General features: G+C 32.1%; 1 protein-coding gene across 2 annotated transcripts in view; it reads right to left on the reverse strand.

The window, feature by feature from the left end:
- Positions 1 to 244: 244 nt before the first annotated feature.
- The window catches only part of LOC127738220 (uncharacterized), a 45452-nt gene continuing 23232 nt past the window's right edge, over positions 245 to 22464 (reverse strand). For both annotated transcript variants that reach the window (XM_052249396.1, XM_052249395.1), the window contains exons 3-5: positions 8061 to 8101; positions 4743 to 4889; positions 245 to 1618 (exon numbers count right to left, since the gene is read on the reverse strand). In XM_052249396.1, the coding sequence (XP_052105356.1) occupies positions 1562 to 1618; positions 4743 to 4889; positions 8061 to 8101 (245 nt within the window). In that variant the 3' untranslated portion in view covers positions 245 to 1561. The remainder of the gene's footprint in view (positions 1619 to 4742; positions 4890 to 8060; positions 8102 to 22464) is intronic.

A 22464-nucleotide genomic window follows, 5' to 3' on the forward strand; every position in this document is an offset into this window, starting at 1 on the left:
ATATGTGCGGAAATTACACCAGAGAGCAAACTTTAATCAGCATGAGCATTAACAGAATTTATCAAATTGGTCAGGTCTAGTTTTAATGCATATAGAATGAGAGAACTTTTACTTTAGACTTTCTGAAAAATTCCCTAAAATCTGTGAGTAAAACAATACATTTAACCAAATTGTGTAAAAATTCAGGGGAGAAATGGTCAAGTGAATAATTCTACATAGAAAAAACAAACAATATAATGGACATTTTTTAATTTATAGGACAACAGACTCATTTTTTCCCCGATAACTTGACAAATACACACAAATATACATGTGGACTTAAGATATCAAACAAAGTTAGCTTTGCTAAAAACATTGCTTCTTAATGTATTTACTTTTATTGATGTACTGGCTACTAATTACATACGAAACCGTTCATCTGCATCAATAAATATGTTAAAATACATATGTTTAGATTCTTCTAATCTGTGCGCTTACAACCGTTAAGGAACTTGTTTTAAAATGTTGCCATTAGGCTTATGTGTCTTGCGGTTTTAACTTCTTCAGGAGTATAAAAAAAGTACGGATAAGCTACGTTTCTGATGCCAATTTGTATCTGCTTACATTAATGATATCTGTACTCAGTATGATATACATTGTGATTGAAACAACTCGTGTGTCCAGGTTTCGCTTACAATGATAGCACAATCCTCTGTATTTTAATCAGATTGTATGAGTAATACACTACCACACAATCTTATCAAACAGCATGGGATTTATTTTAAATAAATGAAAATTTCATATTAAATTAGATAAAATGGTCTTTCAATAATGCTGGATGTCACAGTCGTTTAAATTGTTTTTCAGTGATAAAACTTTCAAACAACACATTAATTGGACATGTAAAGAAAACTTGAACTCTTGCTATTCCAACGTTAACCCATTATTCTATTTCAGAATTGATTATGAGAAACTTTATACAAAAATTTACCATCTGCCAAATGGCTAGTGCTTCTGTACTTGTACATTTTTATTTTTTTAAATTTATACTTGTACATTTTAAAGTCCCTGCGGTATATTTCGCTTCTCTTTGACTTGCTATTTATACATCCGTGTGGGTTTCAAATTTTTTGAGTTTGGTGTTCTAAATTCCTTATGTAATTGCAACCTCTGCATGTTCAGGAGTGTGAAAAAATAAGAATAAGCTGCGTTTCAAGGTTAAATTGTCTTTGCTTACAGTAATGATTTATCTACTCTATATGATATAATCTTATCAAACAGAAATTAATTTCTTAAGAACTCCTTCTTTGCTAATCAATGTCTAATTGATATATTTAACGCCAGATGCTTCGAATACACATTTCAAAAACGACGTATAAACATGTTTATGATTATCATATCATTCAATGTTATGATTGTTTTTCGTTAGAAACATCAATTTGCACAGATGTAAACACTACTGTATCGTTCCTTCAATCTTGCAACTCGAATACCATTTACAGATATTATAAGTTAATATATATTTACAGATACAATATTTCTGATATTTATAGGTAAGAGAAACTTTCAGGGTCTTCTATTGTCATAATTCGTCCGAAGAATCTGTCAGCAAAACGATCTGATCGTTGCTTGCTGGTGTCTGAAAATGAAACAAACTTCAACTCAGTATTTTAGAAATTAAGTGATTGGTATAGAAAAAAAAAGAAAACTATTCCTTTTTTTGATGTTCAGTAGTTTTTCTGAAAATATCTTATAACAATTGACGAACAAGAAATAATTCAAAGGTGTAATAGGTGCCAGTTCTCTTTTTTCAATTAAACATGTTTGAAAAGACAAGAAGATATATAAACTGCAGTAACCTTTTCAAATAATATATTGTTACAACCATTATCTTGGTTTCAATAAACGGGCCTTTAAACAAATAACAAATTACATGCGTCTCTTGAAAAACAGAAACGGCCAACCCTTTCAATTACCCGAGTTGAACACCTAGTTTTCGGGGATTTCATGTTACTCAATCTGTAGTTTTCTGTTTAATGATATGCATATTTTGTATCTTTGATAATATTTACATTATGTTTTGTGAAATTTTTAAAGTTTGCCTGTTTACTTATGTGAATTTTATTACTTTTCTACTCTTTCTTTCATATACGAAGCGTAAGAGAGATAACTCTACTTTGACATAAAAAAAAATGATGAGCCATAATGAAAATTCATTTTCTACATAAGGAAATGCCTGTACCAAGTCAGGAATATGACAGTTGTTTTCCATTCGTTTGAGCTTTTGATTTTGCCATTTCATAAGGGACCTTGTTTTCCTTGGAGTTCGGTATTTTTTGTTATTTTACTTTTCCTGCTGTCGAGAATATATAAAACACTACTACAAAATTAAACAGAATGACATGTTTATGTATAAACAACCGGGAATTACGCTCGGGCTATTCAAACGATATTATACCAGTAATATGTGTATTTAGGACGACATTGAATCATTAAACTTTTGGAAAAGTTTCACTGGCTTAGAAGACATTTTATCCAACAAATAATGTTTACTCTTTTTCTGACAAACATGCAATGTTGAATAATAAGTCCATCAGCCAAATTTACTAAATAGAAGTAAATTCAAACCGTAATATTTGTCACAATTCATAACGTATAACTATCTGTCAACAAAAGCATTACAGATCTAGAATGGCAAAAAAAAACCGAATATTTGGGAAATTTATAAGTCAAATAGATTTAATTCATAAAGAAATTTTGAAAGTGTTTTTTTTTTACCTTGACAACACTCAAAATAATAATGTACGGCGCAGTTCACTATCTTTTTTTTTCTAAATTACACTTGGGTATAATTACCATGAAAAAATTTAAAAATATGTGTCTGTTTTCCAACATTTTGCTCTGGTATTTGAATGTTTATTTAAGTCATATGATACTTCAAACTTAACAAAACAGATGAATATGTTTTATATACTTGAATGGCTAAGTTTAAAAAAAAAGCACATGAACAAAGTTTTCCTTTTAAAAGTAGATCCTTTATTTTATCAAAATCTTTAGAATAGAGGCAAAAGATACCACAGGGACATTCAAACTCATAAGTCACAAAAAAATACCATAGACATTTTAGCCATATTATCTTACTAATTTTTCGCGTGCTCCATGATTTTGTGTTGATTGTTTTTCAAGGTCACGATTCTGTAAACTTCGGCAACAAAACCCGAAAGTAAATTAGCAGCCAAAGCTTTTGATAAACAATCAGCGGATGAAATATGTTTGTCGATAATACATTATAGATTCGAAAAATGTAAGAACAAAGTGCCCTTAGGACTTAGTTTAGTATAAATGCATGCATTGATTCAATACTTTCCTTATCATTATAAACACCAGAAACACGTTTCATATGACCTTAAACTAATGCCTATGCAAGTGTCTGCACATCAATAAAACAGCAAATTGAATATAATACTGTAAGAAAATCGATCGATTAGGAGTGAGTAAATATAAACAGCATTACTGAAGAATCCATCTATGTTTCCATCAGTACAATTATTCATATTTTGGATCCGCTTCAATCCTTCATATAACATTATTTTTTTTTTTCATATTTGTTTCCAGACATATTTGTTTTATTAGATATACATTTAATGCGATAAAGTATTTGTTTAGGTACGGCTTTCTAGTTATAAAGATAATGCATCCTTATCATTTCCTAATGTAAACTTTGCATTTACAGACAAGTGACGTGGAAAGCTTTTTTAATTGAATAAAGTACTTTTCAAATGGGTTTTCAGTTCACAAACAAAATTATCTGCTACATTTTGAAGTGTTTTAAAACCAAGTTTCTATAAAATAATGATTATTATTTTTATTTGAAGTCACTATCTGCATGAATGTGTTAGGCTACAGAATAATTAACTCAACACATTAAGTTCGTAATAAGACATTTTATGTTTCTCTTCGCTATCATTGTCGTGCTTAAAAATTAAACACTGCTCCCTTTAATACCAAATTGCTAGTCAAAATAAAGTAGAACATCAGGTTATTTGCAGATCACTGTTCAAGTAACGGTCAGTCAATGCATGAACTTTGAAACTAAGAAGAACAAATTAATCACTATGGATGGACGAGTAGTAGTTTGTTAATACTAGCTACAGTTACATTTTGGCATATTTTTTTTACCCATTACCAAATAAAATGAAATACTGAAATAAGTAAAAAATAATACACAGTAAGCAGAAGTCGTGTTTCTAAAAACAGGACTATTATGTATGAAAACGGAAGTTGTTAGTATTTATTCTCCTTTGTGAAAAAATGTTATATTTTTAAGGACAGAAATGATTAATATAAAAATAAGAAGATTTGTGTGGTATGATTGCCAATCACTCGTATAAACTCGCCCGACTCCGTTCCCCCACCTAAGAAGGAGAGTAGCGGATGCACCCGAGGTTTTACGACTGGATGGCCAATGAGACAACTATCCACCAAGACCAAATGTCGTAGATGTAATCAACTAAAGGTCACCGTACAGCCTTTAACAATAAGCAAACCCCATACCGTAAAGTAAGCTATAAAAGGAACTATCACGACAAAATATTACATGATTCAAACGAGAAACCTCAAGGTCTCATTAATGTACAAAACAAAAACCATAAACAAATTTGATAGACAGTAACCAACGACAAACCACTATATTACAGTCTTTTGACCTTGAACAGGCACATACAGAATAATACTGCATTTACATTATAATCTTTATTATATACCTGTTGAATCATTGTCGATCGTATATCTCTTATTTTGGCTTCATATTTCTGACAGTATCTGGCAGTATAGGTCATTCCGATGATACAAGCAGCTCCTACAATTCCTATTACTATCGGTATCAAAACACTAATAAGATACTTTTTATCCTATAAAAAAAACATATGTTTAAATGTAAACATAATTAAAAAGGCAAACAAAGCTACAACATATTAGACAACAAACAACACATGTCAATATCTCAACTCAAAGCATTATATTACGAAATCCAAGGTATGATTCCATGGTTGTTTTTTTAAGAAAGGAACAAAAAATAAACTGCTCATATGATGAAATAAAATTAAACAGGTTAATGTCTCTACATACTAAAAAAAGTGTAGCAAACTCTGCAATCCTGAATCTTTTTTTAATTGATCAATTACATTAAAAGTAAAACCATATTTGTATCTTAACAGGATTTCACCAAATTTCAGTACAGAATTCAAAATAACTACAAAAGTATAAAAAATGACTGTCCAAAGTGAAGAACCTCATTTGTGGTTGTTTTAGGTCATATCATTAAATTGTTTGTTATTTGGAGAAGATAGTGAAAATAGCATATCTTTAATCGTTTTTGTTTAATTTATTCATGACCTTTTATACTCTGGACGATTCAGTACTTCACATGTTGTTTATTGTTGAAGACTGTTTGTTGTCCTCTACAAGCCTTTTGTTTATTTGCGCCGTTGTGGTGCTGTCTAATTGACATACACTTGTATTCCACAACTAGAATTTATCAAATCTTTTCCTGAACAGTAATGTTTATCATTCTTTTTCGAAAAAAATGATATTGAAATTGAGAATGGAAACGGGGAATGTGTCAAAGAGACAACAACTCGACCAAAGAGCAAACAGCTCAAGGCCACCAATGGGTCTTCAACACAGCGAGAAAAATCCCGCACCCGGAGGCGGGCTTTAAGTGGCAATGTAAACTAGTTCGGAGAAAATGGACGTCTCATTAAACTTCGAAACATATAAATAAACCAAAAATTAAAAAAAACAACATACAAGACTGACAGAGATTCCAGACTTTGGACAGGCGCAAAAATGCGGCGGGATTAAACATGTTTCAACCCTCCCCCTATACCTCCAGCCAATGAAGAATAAACAAAAACACAACAATACGCACAGTAAAACTCAGTTTAAAAGAAGCCTGAATCTGATGTTTAAATAAGTAACAGAAGAAACTAAGCAAAATGACAATGATCAACATAAATTAACAAAAATAAAATTGAAAATGGAAAGACTACTAGCAGTTACTGACATGGCAGCTCCAGACCCAAATCAAACTGATTGAAAGATTATATCTTCATCATATGAAAATCAAGCACAATCCCTCCCGTTAGGGGTTTAGTATCATACCATCATGAAATATACGAGAAGAACATAACGTGTATCATGCCAACAACTGGTTTAAGAATAAATGTGTTCATTTCCGATGCAAAGGATCTCTTTTATCGTAAATTTTGGTATTAAGCTTCCCGTTAAAGATATAGATATCAAGATCAAGAACTTTTAGTAAAATTTTTTCCTTCCAGAGTTATATGGACTTTTTATCATATAAAAAGGGGGGAGGCAATTTTTCACATGCCATATTCACCTCGATTTTACTAAATTCTACGTAAACAAAAAGGCTCAACTGGAGTATACGGATATTTAGTTTCGGCTTTTAATATGTATTCCTACGCAAATAAAAACTCGTATTATAGTTATAAAAATAGTTAATTAATACGTCTCTTTTTATAATTATTATGGTTGACAAGTTGACAGGTTGACAAGTTGACAATTTGATGAATGGAAAATTATAATTGTAATGGTTGACAAGTCGACAGGTCGACAGGTTGACAATTTTAATTGTTAAAAAACTTGCGCCTTTTTTATATTTTTCGGTCAGCATTACTGTTAAATCAGTAACTGTACTTCTTTATAGTATAAAGATGTATCATTATGATATAGCAATCTATCAGAATAGCACAGTGAGGTGATAAGACAGTATGAAAAGGTGGCTCCATATTATATCTAGATGTCTTTGTATTATATAGTATACGACTTCATATTCGTAAGATAGTTATATGACAGAATAGTATAGTAAAATGACAAATCAATATGAAAAGGTGGCTCCATGTTATATCAAGATGTCTTCATTGTATAAAAGAATATCTTCATGACAAAGTAAAATGACAAAATAGTATGAACAGGTAACTCCATGTTATATCAAAACGTCTTTATAGTATATAAATTTATCTAAGTGATATAGCAAATTGACAGAGTAGTATAGTCAAATTTCGTAATGGTATAGAACATTTGCTTTATGTTATATCTCAACCCTTAATGATATGATTATCGTTATCATAAGGCAGCTATGGCGTTCCATACGTTAGGCTGTCAGTCCCTTATTACGTATCCACTCCTCGTGCTTGAATATTGTCATGACTCAAATGATATGATTATAGTAATACTTTTCAGTTTATAAATTATAACGATTTCCGATGTTCTGTTAAGGCACTGTTTTGTTTTTATGCTTCAGTTTTCTTATTTAATTGCACTTAAAAATCCTTTGTTTCCAATATGACGAGGATTAACAGACAAAAACGTGTTGTACTCTCTTGAGTCTATCATACATTGCAATTGTGTTATACTCTCTTGGGTCTGTATCATACATTGCAACGTATTGTACTCTCTTGAGTCTATCATACATTGCAATTGTGTTATACTCTCTTGGGTCTGTATCATACATTGCAACGTGTTGTACTCTCTTGGGTCTATCATACATTGCAATTGTGTTATACTCTCTTGGGTCTGTATCATACATTGCAATTGTGTTATACTCTCTTGGGTCTGTATCATACATTGCAACGTGTTGTACTCTCTTGAGTCTATCATACATTGCAATTGTGTTATACTCTCTTGGGTTTGTATCATACATTGCAACGTGTTGTACTCTCTTGAGTCTATCATACATTGCAATTGTGTTATACTCTCTTGGGTCTGTATCATACATTGCAATTGTGTTATACTCTCTTGGGTCTGTATCATACATTGCAACGTGTTGTACTCTCTTGAGTCTATCATACATTGCAATTGTGTTATACTCTCTTGGGTCTGTATCATACATTGCAACGTGTTGTACTCTCTTGAGTCTGTATCATACATTGCATAATAATCTATGACAGAATGTCAAACTGTAAATTTGTAATTAACATGTTTTTCAATAATCATTTACACGTATGTCGCATATTGGAAACAACGATTCAATCTTTGGTTGCCAGACAAACACTCACCTTCCATATAAGACTTCCAAATGGTCCATCCTCTATAGGTACTGAAATGACATATAAATATCAGCATTTGATTGAATAAATGGAAAAAAATTGTTTCAGTAGAAACTTAAATTTTAAGAGAATTGTTTTACTAAATGACGCTAAACAAAAAAAATCCACTTCACTTAATTTCGACTGAGTGTTTTCTTTTCTTAATTTGAACCGGTTGATATTAATATGCTAAATGTAAAACTATTTCTCGCTGTCAGTGACTGTGACGTATATATAAAAATAAGAAGAGGTGGTATGATTGCCAATAAAACAACACTTCGCCATAGACCAAATGACGTAGAAGTTAACAACCATAGGTCACTGTACAGTCTTCAACAATAAGCAAAACCCATATCGCATAGAAGGCTATACAGCAACAAACGACAACCACTGAATTACAGACTCCTGACTTGAGACAGACACATACAGAATTAAAGTGTCGGGGTTAAATATGTTTGCTGGCACTAAATCTCCCCCTAACCTGGGACAGTGGTGTAGCAGTACAACATAAAAACAAACTATACAAATCAGTTGAAAATGGATTAACTCATATAGCATGTATAGTTTACTGTGTTGTGAACTGTTGTTTGTGTTACTGTCTTTCGTCGTTTTTTTTCATTTGAAAATTGTATTGTCTGCAAAATTACTTTTTCTACTATTAAATCATTTAGTATAATATGAAAATGCATTTCGAAAAGTTCTGTATAAAAGAGACATACTGTGATAATTAATCAGCGACTCCAACATAGTATGTGATCTCATTAGGAACAACACACGGAAACATTAGCGACATGCTAACCAAGTCCATGTAATGTATGACATAATGGTTCATCTTTCAAAATTAATTAAGGAAAACCAAGATCACTTTTGAAAATTTTAAAAGGAAAAAAATAACTCAAAGAAATGAAATATGAATTCAAGATGTGATGAATGTCTTAGAGACACCATACAATGTCTTTGGATTCGCAAAATTCCCTATTGCCATTGGTATCACTCAAATTGAATTAAAAACTGATAACAAAATGGTTTTTCTATGGATTGTATCATTGTCTTTATATCAATTTCCGCCCTGTTGCCAACATATTACTTAGAGTCGTGATGGAATTATACTGTCAGTGAAATGAAGCAAACAAATCAATTTCCGACTTACAAGTTATCTTTCCAAACCAGAAGGTGTAATTTTCATTTGATGTAAAAGTTATCAGTTGAAGAGAAGTTTGTTTTAAAATCTCTAAAACTAATTACTGCGATGCTAAGATGATGAAATACATGCTGGATACGATAACAAATGTCAAATCTGCACAATACAACTACAAAAGTACAATCCTTAATTACAATCATTCGGCTTAACGATAAGAACTAATGTGATATGGTTCCTCCAGTGGATTGTCTTGATATGCAATAACACTCATATTTTCTGTCATGGATGACTACGATACCCTGATGATTGTAAAAACCGAATGCCATCAAACTGACGAGTAAACAACTGTTTCCCTTGTAAACCTTGCTATACTAACGTGGACAAGTAGACATAAGTGTTCACGATAACAGGTAATCGCTTAAATTCTAGAAAAAGAGGGAAGTTTGGTTGTTGCTACGTTGTTTAATGGTGATTTGAACCGAACCTTTTTAATATTATTTTAAAAGTAGATAATAGATGAATAATTTTCATGTCACATTTTTTAAATACATACCTTAAAAATGTATAATACAATTTTAATTATAGAGACTTTAAAAGATCAGGCATCGACACCAAATTCATTAACGGTGAAATAACATTAAGATATATTAAAGGCAGTGGCTATTCTTCCGGCTAGCCGAAAAAATAGCTAAAAATGTCTATTCTCCCGGCCATCCGGAAGAATAGCTATTCACTGATATCATGCTATATGTCCGGCTATACATGACAATGAATGAAGGATATGTTTTTGGTTAAGTTGTTGTAGCATCCAGTGGAAAGGGAATTGCAAAAAAAATCCCTAGAATTGGAACTCCATGCGGACGTCACTAATTATAATCTCAAGATAAAACGTTCTCGAATATGTTAATAAAAAAAAAAATTAAATAAAAACAGAATTACCATAGGAATAAACTCATCATGTACCAACTTCAACTTATTTTTCTACTGGTTGTTCTTTAGAACACGCCAATTTTACGTATACAAAAACTGCTTGGAAAGAGATTAAAAGAAGAATATAGCAATAATATCGACATGCAGCAAAGACACTTTTGAATTAAAGTCACTTGGCAAAAAATTGTGCACATACGTTTCCATTCACTTAAACAAATCAAAATGCAAATGAATTTACTTCATAATATACAGCATATTCTGACTGTTTTATTGCCTATAAGGGAATTAGGGCCAAAAATGCCTCTCCTCTTTTTATGTTCTACCTATGAATTTCCTGCAAGGTTAGGAGTCGTGCCATGCAGTGATTTATGGCTTCAATGGATATCTATGATTCCTAAAGAAAATTATGAATTAATCAATGCTTTTCTTCGTGTTTAATTCCAATGCAGTCGTCAATTGATTTTGCACCATTTTTTATTTAAAATGTTCGATGATTTTTAACACATAGAAAATAAGTAAAGGGAAGGCACGTGTAAACTGCCCTTAAAGTATTATTGTGTTTATAAAAGCAAAAGCATAATATTTTTTTATTGAGAAAATAAGTAAAACATAATAAAATAAAAAGGGGGTTTATACCCCGAGTCTGGTATACTATTCCAAGCCAAGTCATAACAGTGCATGTTCACAGATCTCCGTTGTAGTAGAACTTACAAAACATGCAGCCAAGTATATTTTATTTAGTCGTTTCCTGTGAATCGTTTTCATGCGTTTTGTCTCCATTGATACAGATAAAGGTAATGGGGGTAAATCAGCAATTTCAGTTTGATTTCACGCTTTATTCCTCTCAGTTTACGTGCACACGCTATTGATCTGTAGTCTGTCCTATAGAAATTTTTTAAAGGCAATCACATTCTCTCTAATTTTCTTTAGATCTTTAAATATAAAATACGATCTCCAATTCTCAAAACGTCCATTACATACGCGCGTTTGCAATCCGACGCCTCAACCCGGACACTTTCCGCGCCACATGATATTGTTGCTAATATTGAACATTTGCCCATGCACAAACGGATGGCCTGAACAATAGAGATTTTTACCTATCCTTCCGGCTAGCCGGAACAATAGACACTCCGTATATTAAAAGACAATTGCTTACAAAACACAAGAACCTGTAGCAGATTTAAAATCGTTTTAAGCACTCAACTCTATCACGTTTAATCGCGTTCATTGGAATACATTTACGTTTCACAGAAACGCGTTCAATAAAAATCAGTACAGACAAACATTCAGTTCCTATAAAATCTTTATACAAGACAACACATCGTCCTACACTCGATATCTGCGATTATTTTCAGGGGAGGATTTTATATAGTAACGTCATGGACAGTATTGGGATTAACGAAAAAAATGCTTTGTGAAGAAGCACACTGAATAGCGCAACAAATAAACCAAAGGTATCATTAAAATGCTGGACGTTTCAACGGACAACATATTTGTTGAGTTTGATGGGTTGATATTTCAGTAGAATATTAATTTTTCTAATGAGTACAAATTATGCACAACTACTGGCCGATTTGTTTTTGTACTCATTCATGCTGTAAAAGTTCTGTTGAAGATGAAATACATTTTTTAAATCAATGCCCATGCTTAACAACAGTAGGCAAACTATATTTTGATCAATTGAATAATAATAAGAATTTCAGTACACTTTCTGATGAAAACATATTAGTTTGGCTTTTAAGCAATGAAGACACACACATAATTTATATAATTCATAAATTTTTAAAACAAATGTCCAAAGAAAGAGATGCACTAATGAATAATTGTCCCCCTTTATTATTATTTTTATTATTTTATAATTTTTTTGTGTTCCAAGTGCAATCCATATAGCTTGTTTTTATTCACCAGTATATATACAAGTCTAAATTAAAAACAACGTTCAAACCTATGATTGCGTTGGATAAAAACCGCAATTTTTATACGTGTGCATGTAAAACAAATGTCTTGGAAGAGGGGTCTAAATACAGCACAAACAACATTTTCCAAAAGGCCAAAAAAGTGAAAAGTATATTTTAACAAATCGCATTTGACTAACAGGTCGAACAATTGATGCTCTTAAACCCTGCTGACTGCCATTGACGATTGCCAAATAAATTGATCACGAGATGTAACATGGATCTTAATTATTAATTTAATACCAAACAGAAAACAATAAACTTGCGAAGAAGATAGTATACCGCAAACATAAGGTGCAAAAATGTGTACACCATATCCGGATTTCGACAGATTGAGGTAAATTATATGGCCTTCCAAATACCGTTTCGATCCCTAACATCACTGAAGAGACATTAACTGTCGAAATCCGGATATGGTATACAAATTTTTGCACCTCATGTTTCCGGTATACTATCTTCTCCGCAAGTTTATTGTTTTCTGTTTGGTATTAAATTAATAATTAAGATCCATGTTACATCTCGTGATCAATTTATTTGGCAATCGTCAATGGCAGTCAGCAGGGTTTAAGAACATCAGTTGTTCGACCTGTTAGTCAAATGCGATTTGTTAAAATATACGTTTCACTTTTTTGGTCTTTTGGAAAATGTTATATTATATATATATATATATATATATATATATATATATATATATATATATATAATGCAGTTCTTTTTAAAAATAAATGTATATATATATATATATATATATATATATATATATATATATATATATATATATGGGTCTTCCATAAAGCTCAAAATATTGAAAAAATACAACTTGATTTTTGCAAAAATATTTTAGGTGTCAAACAGTGTACAAAAAATGTAAAGAAGAAGATGTGGTATGATTGCCAATGAGACAACTCTCCACAAGAGACCAAATGACACATAAAGTAACAACTATAGGTCACCGTACGGCCTTCAACATATATGGTTTATTTTAGAATGTATAAAATAGTGAAGTACTGGTTAAAATTATTATCCACAAGCAACTGTATTCTTAAAAACTGCTATAGGGAACAACTGTATATTTTTTGTAATAATAAAAGCAGTTGGATTTATCAACTTCAACAATTATTATTTAACGTAGGTTTAAATGAGATTTGGTATAACGAAGACAATTTGATTATTGATAGTAATATATTATTGATTGTGAAAACAAGAATATATGATCTAGCAAAGCAGACTTTAAATGATCAAATGAACATTTCATTTAAGTGTTATTTATATAAATATATTGTCATTAATGTAGATTTACAGAATTATCTCACTAAACATATGAATTTTAGAGTGTATCTAACTCGTCTTAGATTGTCTTCACATAATTTGTTTGTTGAAGTGTTATTATGGAGTAAAAAGGTTAGACAGAAAATGTGCTCTTTGTACTTTGAATACCATTGAAGATGGATTCCATTTTGTATTACAACGTGAATGCAATAGAGATTTAAGGAGACAATTTATTAAACCTTATTATTATTACATCGTCGTTCAAATTAGTTCAACTTCTCAGCACTGAAAATGTAAAAGATTTGCGCAATTTGTGTGAATTCCTATTTAATGCACTTAATCATAGGACTGAACTCTTAATGGACAATACTTGATGTTTTTGCTTCTCTGGTGTATGGAATATTATAACTACTATTTGTTCTCTTTAAAAGTTTTTTAATAAGAGACCAATAAGCCTTTGAATCGGTTTTCGATATAGAGTCGACAAGTTCATTGGCACTTTAGAAAAACTGCTCGCGGGCGTATTTTATCATATTATTAACTATTCTGCCCTAATACGGACACTGTGATTGATTAATAAAATTATTTGTATTTGTATTTGTATTAGTATGAAGCAGAATTCATAAAGAACCTTCTCAAAGACAAAAAAGAAAACGCATCTTGCAAAGTTGTTTAATTTCACCTTTAGATGATGTTCTGTCACTCAATAATCCATATTTCATTAGTGCTTGCATCTCATAACCCCAATGCACTTGATGTTGAGGATACTACCGAAATAATACTGCTTCATATCTTGGTAGTTTCTTCGATATTGATATAGTGGACGACTTCAAACTAGAATCAATGACAAACGTAATGTGTTCAACTTTCCAATTATCAACTACCCATTTCTCAGCAGTAACAAACTTTCTGCTCCGTCGTACGGCCTTCACATCTCTCAGATAGTTATATACGCTTGTGTATATTCACACTATTAACATGTATGTGCTCCCTACACACCAACTGCTCAGAGATGGGAGGAAAAACGACTGAAATCGACAATACAAGTTTTACGGTAAACATCACAACGAGTCGTTCCGTTTGTCATAAATTGGTAATTTCTGAAAAACCAGTATTATTTAGATGGAATTAACCTTCATATCTGGGGGTACATTTGAAATGTTTATCAAGGCTTCAGTTTATCGGGATAAAAAAGAGGTGTGAAAATGAAATTTCAAACTTAATTACCAAGAATTCTTTAAATAATTTCTGAATCAACTGATTTTATAAGTTTAAACGCATTTTTCTCGAAAATTTTATAATACTGAAAGGTAAATATCTTTCTTTGAAGTACACATTTTGTACCAAACTGTGTACTGCAAAGGTTTCTATAATGAAGTTTTGTCTTTTCAATATCTTGCATTTTTTTATAAATTGTCGTCACGATTTTAATCAACGAGTTCAAAGGACCATGTTGATGTTTAGATTAATAACACGAGTGTTTTCATAAGAGACTGGCATTTTAATCTAAAAGAGGATTTCTTATATGCAGTTCTGTCATAGATGTATGACTGTTATTTCGCAAACGATTGTTTAAATTGAATGAAAAAATTATTTCATAATTTCAAAGCGCAGACTTATTTGAAAAAAAAACCTGTCTTTTAAAAATCGATGACAAAATAGTTAGATGTCGGGAACAAATTGCAAAGAAATTATTGAGAACCCATATAATTCAGTATTTATTCGATTTAAAAAATATTCAACGAAAAAACTTGAATATGTGTTATTATTACATGTAAAATAATCTACAACATCTCGACAGCGATGTTGAAAAAGGGTAGCAAAAAGCTAATACAGCAAAAACAGAACTGTCTTATATAAAGTGGCTAAAGATACCATAAGGAGTCGAATTTAACCATGAAACCCGATGTGACGTACTACTAAGTTTGGTGGTATTACAGCTTTAATAACCCCATATCAACCGGACGTGGCTTCATAGTTATACATCATGCACAGTCACTGTCTAAGGGTTGACTATATTCTATAGCCCAGTCAAACTGAGAGAATGAATATTCTGGGAAAACATGATCTATTTATTAGTTAAAATTGGCTTAGAACTGCGAGTACTCTTTATTTTTGTGCTTTGCATCTATTGTTTAGATGTTTGTTGTTTTTGTGCCTCGTTGTATTGTACCTTTTATTTACTTTTCACTTTTCCATTTTTTGTCTTCGTGCTATTACAGTTTTCCCTTTATTTGTCTTCGTGCTGTTATTTTTTTATTTTTTTTTTGGTCGTATGACTTTTAAGGTGACTCGGTATTTATGTATCCCGCTATCGGGTTTTTGACTTCGGGCATTCCTGGTGCATGTGGGTCCTGAGGTGCGATTCGGAAATGGGAGGTTTTTACAGTGTTGTTTCTATTGTATTTATATTTTACTGAATTTGAACTTTATCGAGAAAGCGCTCGCATACATGTTTAACCAAGCCATATTTCTATGAACTTGTCCCAAGTCGGGAGCATATAGTGCAGTGGTTATCATTGGCTTATGTCTGTCATATGTGTTTTTCGTAAATTGGTTTGTTATAAATTAGGCTGTTAGTTTTATCGTTTGAATCGCTTCACATTTTTCATGTCGGACCCTTTTATAGCCGACTACACGGTATGGGTTTTTCTCATTGTCGAAGGCCGTACGATTGCCTATAATTGCTTACATATACTTCAATTCAACTCTGGTGGATAGTTGTCTCATTGCCAATTATACCACATCGCCTTACTTTTTATAAGGAGAACCTTCTATACCAAAACTAAAATTCTATCAGAAGTAAATCAATGCATTTTAGGCACAAATGTAAGGGTTTACCAAACATGTAAATCTTCAAAGTTTGTATCATAATTGTCTTCAACAGTATTGTATCGGGTTAAATACCATTTGGATTTTATGGATACATGTAAAATGGTTAGTAAAATGTTTTAATTTAATATTTAGACGCACTATTCTTCGAACTTTAGCTATTAACATTTTTTTTCTAATTAACACACAAAAGGGAAAATTTTACCTCCGTTTTAACATAATCGCAAAGTAGTTTAAGAAATATCAGCATTGCCATACTGAATACATATTGCAAGCCATAAACAATCAAGTTCGAGCAGCTAAACGAAATATGGAGATTACCGGAATTAAAAGAGTGGATTTTGCGTGGTAGTCTTCAGAAAAATACCAATTTTCCTATAGCTAAATGTCAATCTGGGATAACCAGAATGTAAGTATAACCGATATTTATTGCATGGTAAATAAGATCAAAAGTGAAAACGGACGGTTTGGCATATCCTTCAACTTAAATAGAAATGAATACATAAATGCAATTACGTTAACCATTGTACAATTCCCTATAGATAGGTCTTTTTAATTTGACTAGAAACATTTCGATTCTTTATTGTACTTATTTGTCAGTACCAAACAGCGATTTATGTCTTGTTGTTCCATTATAAAAGATACAATATGACACTAGTTGTCTTAATACGAAAAGACTAGCAATGAATCGAGTGTTAATTTAATAGATTTTGCCACAGATAAATCAAATCCCATAAAAGAAGTTCTGACCATTTAATATGCATTGGATATCATATCATTTTCTATAATATTGTGGAGACACGCAAAATGAATATCCTGTAGACAGATGAGAATAACTGATTTATTATAAGAGATAAATCGTTAAATTACCTTGTCTAGCATTACTTGTTCGTGAAATGTAATAATGAATGACAAAAATTATGTCGGAGTTGTTGGTCACCAAAAAAACAAAACTTGGTCTCGTTTTTTCCCCGTAAAAATATATTGAAATAAAAAATATCTACCTTGGATTGTTCTATATCAAGTAACAGACTAATCAATGACCAGTCACTAGCTGACATTTTAACCCATTCATAACCAGTGAGTTGCGTAAATACGGAACACTGCTTATAAGTAAAGGTAAAGATGTGGTATGATTGTCACTGAGACAACTATCCAACAGAGTCCAAATAACGTGGATTTATGCAGTTATATATCATCCTACGATCGTCACCTTACCGCGTGCGCCTTCAACAGTGAGCAAAATTCATACCGTATAGTACGCTTAAAAAACCCGACATGACAAAATTTGAAACAATTCAAAAGAAAATAACACAGTTTTTATCAACTCAATTTTAACAGGTAAATGAACATTTTTTTATTTTTTATTTTATTTGTTAAAATGCGTGGTATGAAAATATGAACGTCACTGCTATTGGGAGTAGAAAAAAAATGTCTATCGGGTATCCTCAGCCCACAATAGCCAACCATCCAGTGCTGTTCATAAATGTTAAATTCATACAATAAGAGATGATAAAGGATTTTTTTTCCAAATAGGTCCCCACTCGGGGTATCCTCAGCCCACAAAAGTCAACAATCCAGTGCAGTTCATAGACGGTAAACTCATACAATAAGAGATGATAAAGGATATTTAATTATCAAATAGGTTCCCAGGGGACATATACATTTCCTCACGAAACATGCAACATTCTTAACAAAAAAACAAAACAAAAAAAGATTATATAGAGTAATACAAGTTTTTATGCATTACATTTGCGCGCATTTGGAGATTGATTTTATTTTACATTTGCGCACAGCTTATTATAACATTTGAGCGCATTCATTTTACAGGTAACACAGGTAAATATAAAGATACTTCATAAAAATATGTCGATAGTTATTAATGTTGAACATATGTATAATTTATATTTATATATTTTTTATATTGAATATCTACATATGGCCCGGAATCATGCCAAACTCACTACAATAAGCAATTTTATTCAGCACATCCATGTATTTTTGTCTTTATTGACACTATTTTAAAATTCACACGAGCAGTTGTACATAAAAGAGAAAAAGAGAAAACAGAGTATCTGATGGAGCAATTCCGAAAATATATGAATGGAGAAGCTGGCCGAATTCATTTTCTAAAAGCAGTAGGCTTCAAATATTTAGCACATACCAACATAAGTTTACCTAAATTTACCTGTGTTTACCTGAAAAATGAATGCGCGCAAATGTAATCACCGGTTTGTTTACATTATCGTTGTATGATCTGTGATTTAACCGATTATGTTTTTTTCCGATTGTGGCATTTTGACTAAATGTGAATTCGGATGTCGACGCACCCGGTCTCGATTCTTTAGGAAACCTCTCAGGCTTTGTCTGTTGCTTTGATTTGTCTCATTCACAGCCATTAACATATACTACAGCAATTGGTTTTGAGAATAATGAAGATTTCCTTACTGAAACAGACACCCGCCACACGAAACACTAAGGTGTATCCACCACGGGCATAGACGGCCTTAGCAAACAATTGGCAAAACGTTTTAGATTTTTTGGTTTGCAATGCTCATCAACCTTAGATGTGACTGACTTGACACTTCAACCGTTTTTCATTCGAACGCCACATACGAATCATATGTCGGTAAAACACGCGCATTGCGCACAAATTTATTATTCTAGTATTTTTAAGACATTTTAACAACCATAGGATCAAAATCAATGTTTCTCCCTCGAGGGAATCACTATCCCAGTAGCCGGTCAATTTCTGTTAGTTAACTATAATGATAAAACGTTGAGAAATCTTTAAAAACAAACTAAGCATGCGGTATTTAGGATTAAGAGCAAGACTGGTCGGCTCGGAGTCAGAATTATCAGTCCGGGTAGGGTGACATGTCCTCCTGTGGATTGTTATCTTGTGAACTGGCACGTAAAAAATCCATCTCAGCGTGTCGGTCTAGTACAAAACAGGGTTTATAGTCATATTTCATTATCATGTTCTCGTCCTGAATATGCATTTAATTTGCCATAGGACGTTAAACGGCAAATCATCATCGTCTACGTTATATTATCATATACATTTCTGTAGCTCGATTTTGATTTTTAATTCTCTTTAACTTCGTTATTGCCATGGCCTTCCAACTGTAATGATTAGATAACTACTAACTATTCATCTGTAGAAAAAAAAACTCTCATTTGTCATAAAAGTCTGTTATTTTTCATTGTTTTGTGGTGTTAAAAAATGTCTTCGCAACAAGCAGTACCCAAGTTTGTTCGATAAAAGATTCATATTCATGATAAGTATCAAATTTTTTAGACTTCTACATTGTACAGTGCATGTTGTCGTTTTTCGTGTCAAATGAACTTTGATTGGATTTATATTAATAAAACGAGGAATGTCTTCCAAATTTACAGACATAATCAAGTTTCGTTGGCAATTAGACACGTTTCCTGCTTTTCTCGACAAGCAAGCATCAATTGACAGTAAAATCCGGACTAAGTGGAAATTTCATTTGTTTGATGATGAGATTAAAAAAAAACGGTACCTGAATTTTTTTGCATAAATAGAATATAAAATGTCTTTCCAAAATCAGTACAATCGTAAACACTTTTTCATTGGTAAATAGAAACATTTAATCTTCAATTTCGTGACGTCAAAGCGAGCTTTTAGGTAAAATAATTTCCAACTGATTCTTTATCAAAGAAAATTAAGAGATACTCTGTGAAGTTCTTACTACAAAGGTTACGGAATGTACGATTTGAAATTATGGGTTAGTGCAGAATTCGAAAATGAATAGTCTGGCCTGGTAATATGGTAATAAAAGGAGATAAATAACTTTGCCTAAAATAAGATAAAAGATATTCCCGCGCATATTCTTGCCCCCCCCCCCCCCCCAAACCCCATGCGATTATCAAATGGTTGTCCACTAAATAAATCGTTTTTTGAATTGTTTTGGGGGTGTCTTATTTATAAGAAACACGAGTCTGGTGTACAAAATCATAAGCCTGATATGTTTAATGAGCTTTTTTTTAAAGATAAATATAAATATTTATCAGTCCGGGTAGGGTGACATGTCCTGACATCGCGCCTGATGAAGCTAATTTGTTAAGCGAAATATTGCGTGAATAATATAAAATATAACAACTAATTTTATAACACTCATTAGTGTGTTAAAGTTACATTCTTAGGCACTTATATATATATATATATATAAGTCTGAAAATTACACCCAACAGTGTTAGAATTAGACTTTTGTGCTGACAAATTTTTGTCCCTCAACGGGATTCGAACTCACACCTTTGATACACTACAGCACCAATCGCTTAGCCTCATGTCCAGCGCTCTAGACCCCACGACCACATATATATATATATATATATATATAAGCTGCCTAGAATATCAACCTAACGATGTTAGAGTAGATCTGTGTCTTTACTTCCTCCCCGAGCGGGGCTGGAACCTGTACTTTATATATATATATAGCACTTTTGTTTGCGGCATACCATCTTTTCCGCAAGTTTATTGTTTTCTGTTTGGTATTAGATTAATAGTTAAGATCCATTTTGTTACATCTGGTGATCCGTTTATTTGGCAATCGCCAATGGCAGTCAGCAGAGTTTAAGAACATCCGTTGTTCGACCTGCTAGTCAAATGCGTTTTGTTGAAATATACTTTTTCACTTTTTTGGTCTTTTGGAAAATGTTGTTTGTGCTGTATTTAGACCCCTCTACCAGGAAATTTGTTTTGCATGCACACGTATAAAAATTGCGGTTTTTATCCAACGCAATCAAAGGTTTGAACGTTGTTTTCAATTTAGACTTGTTTATATTTTTTCGTTTGTGCTTTTTTTATTTGCCTTCGGGTTTATATGATCCGTTCATCCTATTTCGACTCTTCAAAATTCAAGAGTCTATCCTAAATTTAGGTAAATTATATGGTCTTCCAGATACCGTTTCGATTCCTAACATCACTGAAGAGACATTAATTGTCGAAAATCCGGATATGGTGTACTAATTTTTGCACCTTTTGTTTGCGGTATTCCATCTTTTCCGCAAGTTTATTGTTTTCTGTTTGGTATTAGATTAATAGTTAAGATCCATTTTGTTACATCTGGTGATCCGTTTATTTGGCAATCGCCAATGGCAGTCAGCAGGGTTTAAGAACATCCGTTGTTCGACCTGCTAGTCAAATGCATTTTGTTGAAATATACTTTTTCACTTTTTTGGTCTTTGGGAAAATGTTGTTTGTGCTGTATTTAGACCCCTCTACCAGGAAATTTGTTTTTGCATGCACACGTATAAAAATTGCGGTTTTTATCCAACGCAATCATAGGTTTGAACGTTGTTTTCAATTTAGACTTGTTTATATTTTTTCGTTTGGGCTTTTATTATATTTGTCTTCGGGTTTATATGATCCGTTCATCCTATTTCGACTTTTCAAAATTCAAGAGTCTTTCCTAAAATGAGGTAAATTATATGGTCTTCCAAATACCGTTTCGATTCCTAACATCACTGAAGAGACATTAATTGTCGAAAATCCGGATATGGTGTACTAATTTTTGCACCTTTTGTTTGCGGTATACCATCTTTTCCGCAAGTTTATTGTTTTTTGTTTGGTATTAGATTAATAGTTAAGATCCATTTTGTTACATCTGGTGATCCGTTTATTTGGCAATCGCCAATGGCAGTCAGCAGGGTTTAAGAACATCCGTTGTTCGAAATGCGTTTTGTTGAAATATACTTTTTCACCTTTTTGGTCTTTTGGAAAATGTTGTTTGTGCTGTATTTAGACCCCTCTACCAGGAAATTTGTTTTGCATGCACACGTATAAAAATTGCGGTTTTTATCCAACGCAATCATAGGTTTGAACGTTGTTTTCAATTTAAACTTTTATATATATATATATATATATATATATATATGTGAAAAAAAATAAGGCTGAATATTTATATTCAATATGAATATTCACATTTTGTCTATTACAACAACAAATTGTTCAAAAATGTTCTCCATAGTATCCTACCGGTTTCACTGTTTAACAGATCTTCAAGGATATGGTTGCTGGCGACGTCGTCAGGGGTAACGTCCATCAGCGACATTATTATTTAGCCCTGAACGTCATTTTCAGCCTTATTTTTTTCCCTATTTTATGCACAGCGTGGACAAAATTTAAAACTTTTTAATATATATATATATATATATATATATATAATACACGTCTAAACATCAGCCCAACAATGTTAGACCTGTAAATTTGCGAAAG

The sequence above is a fragment of the Mytilus californianus genome, unplaced genomic scaffold, assembly GCF_021869535.1.
Source record: "Mytilus californianus isolate M0D057914Y unplaced genomic scaffold, xbMytCali1.0.p SCAF_4, whole genome shotgun sequence".
NCBI classification, from domain to species: domain Eukaryota; kingdom Metazoa; phylum Mollusca; class Bivalvia; order Mytilida; family Mytilidae; genus Mytilus; species Mytilus californianus.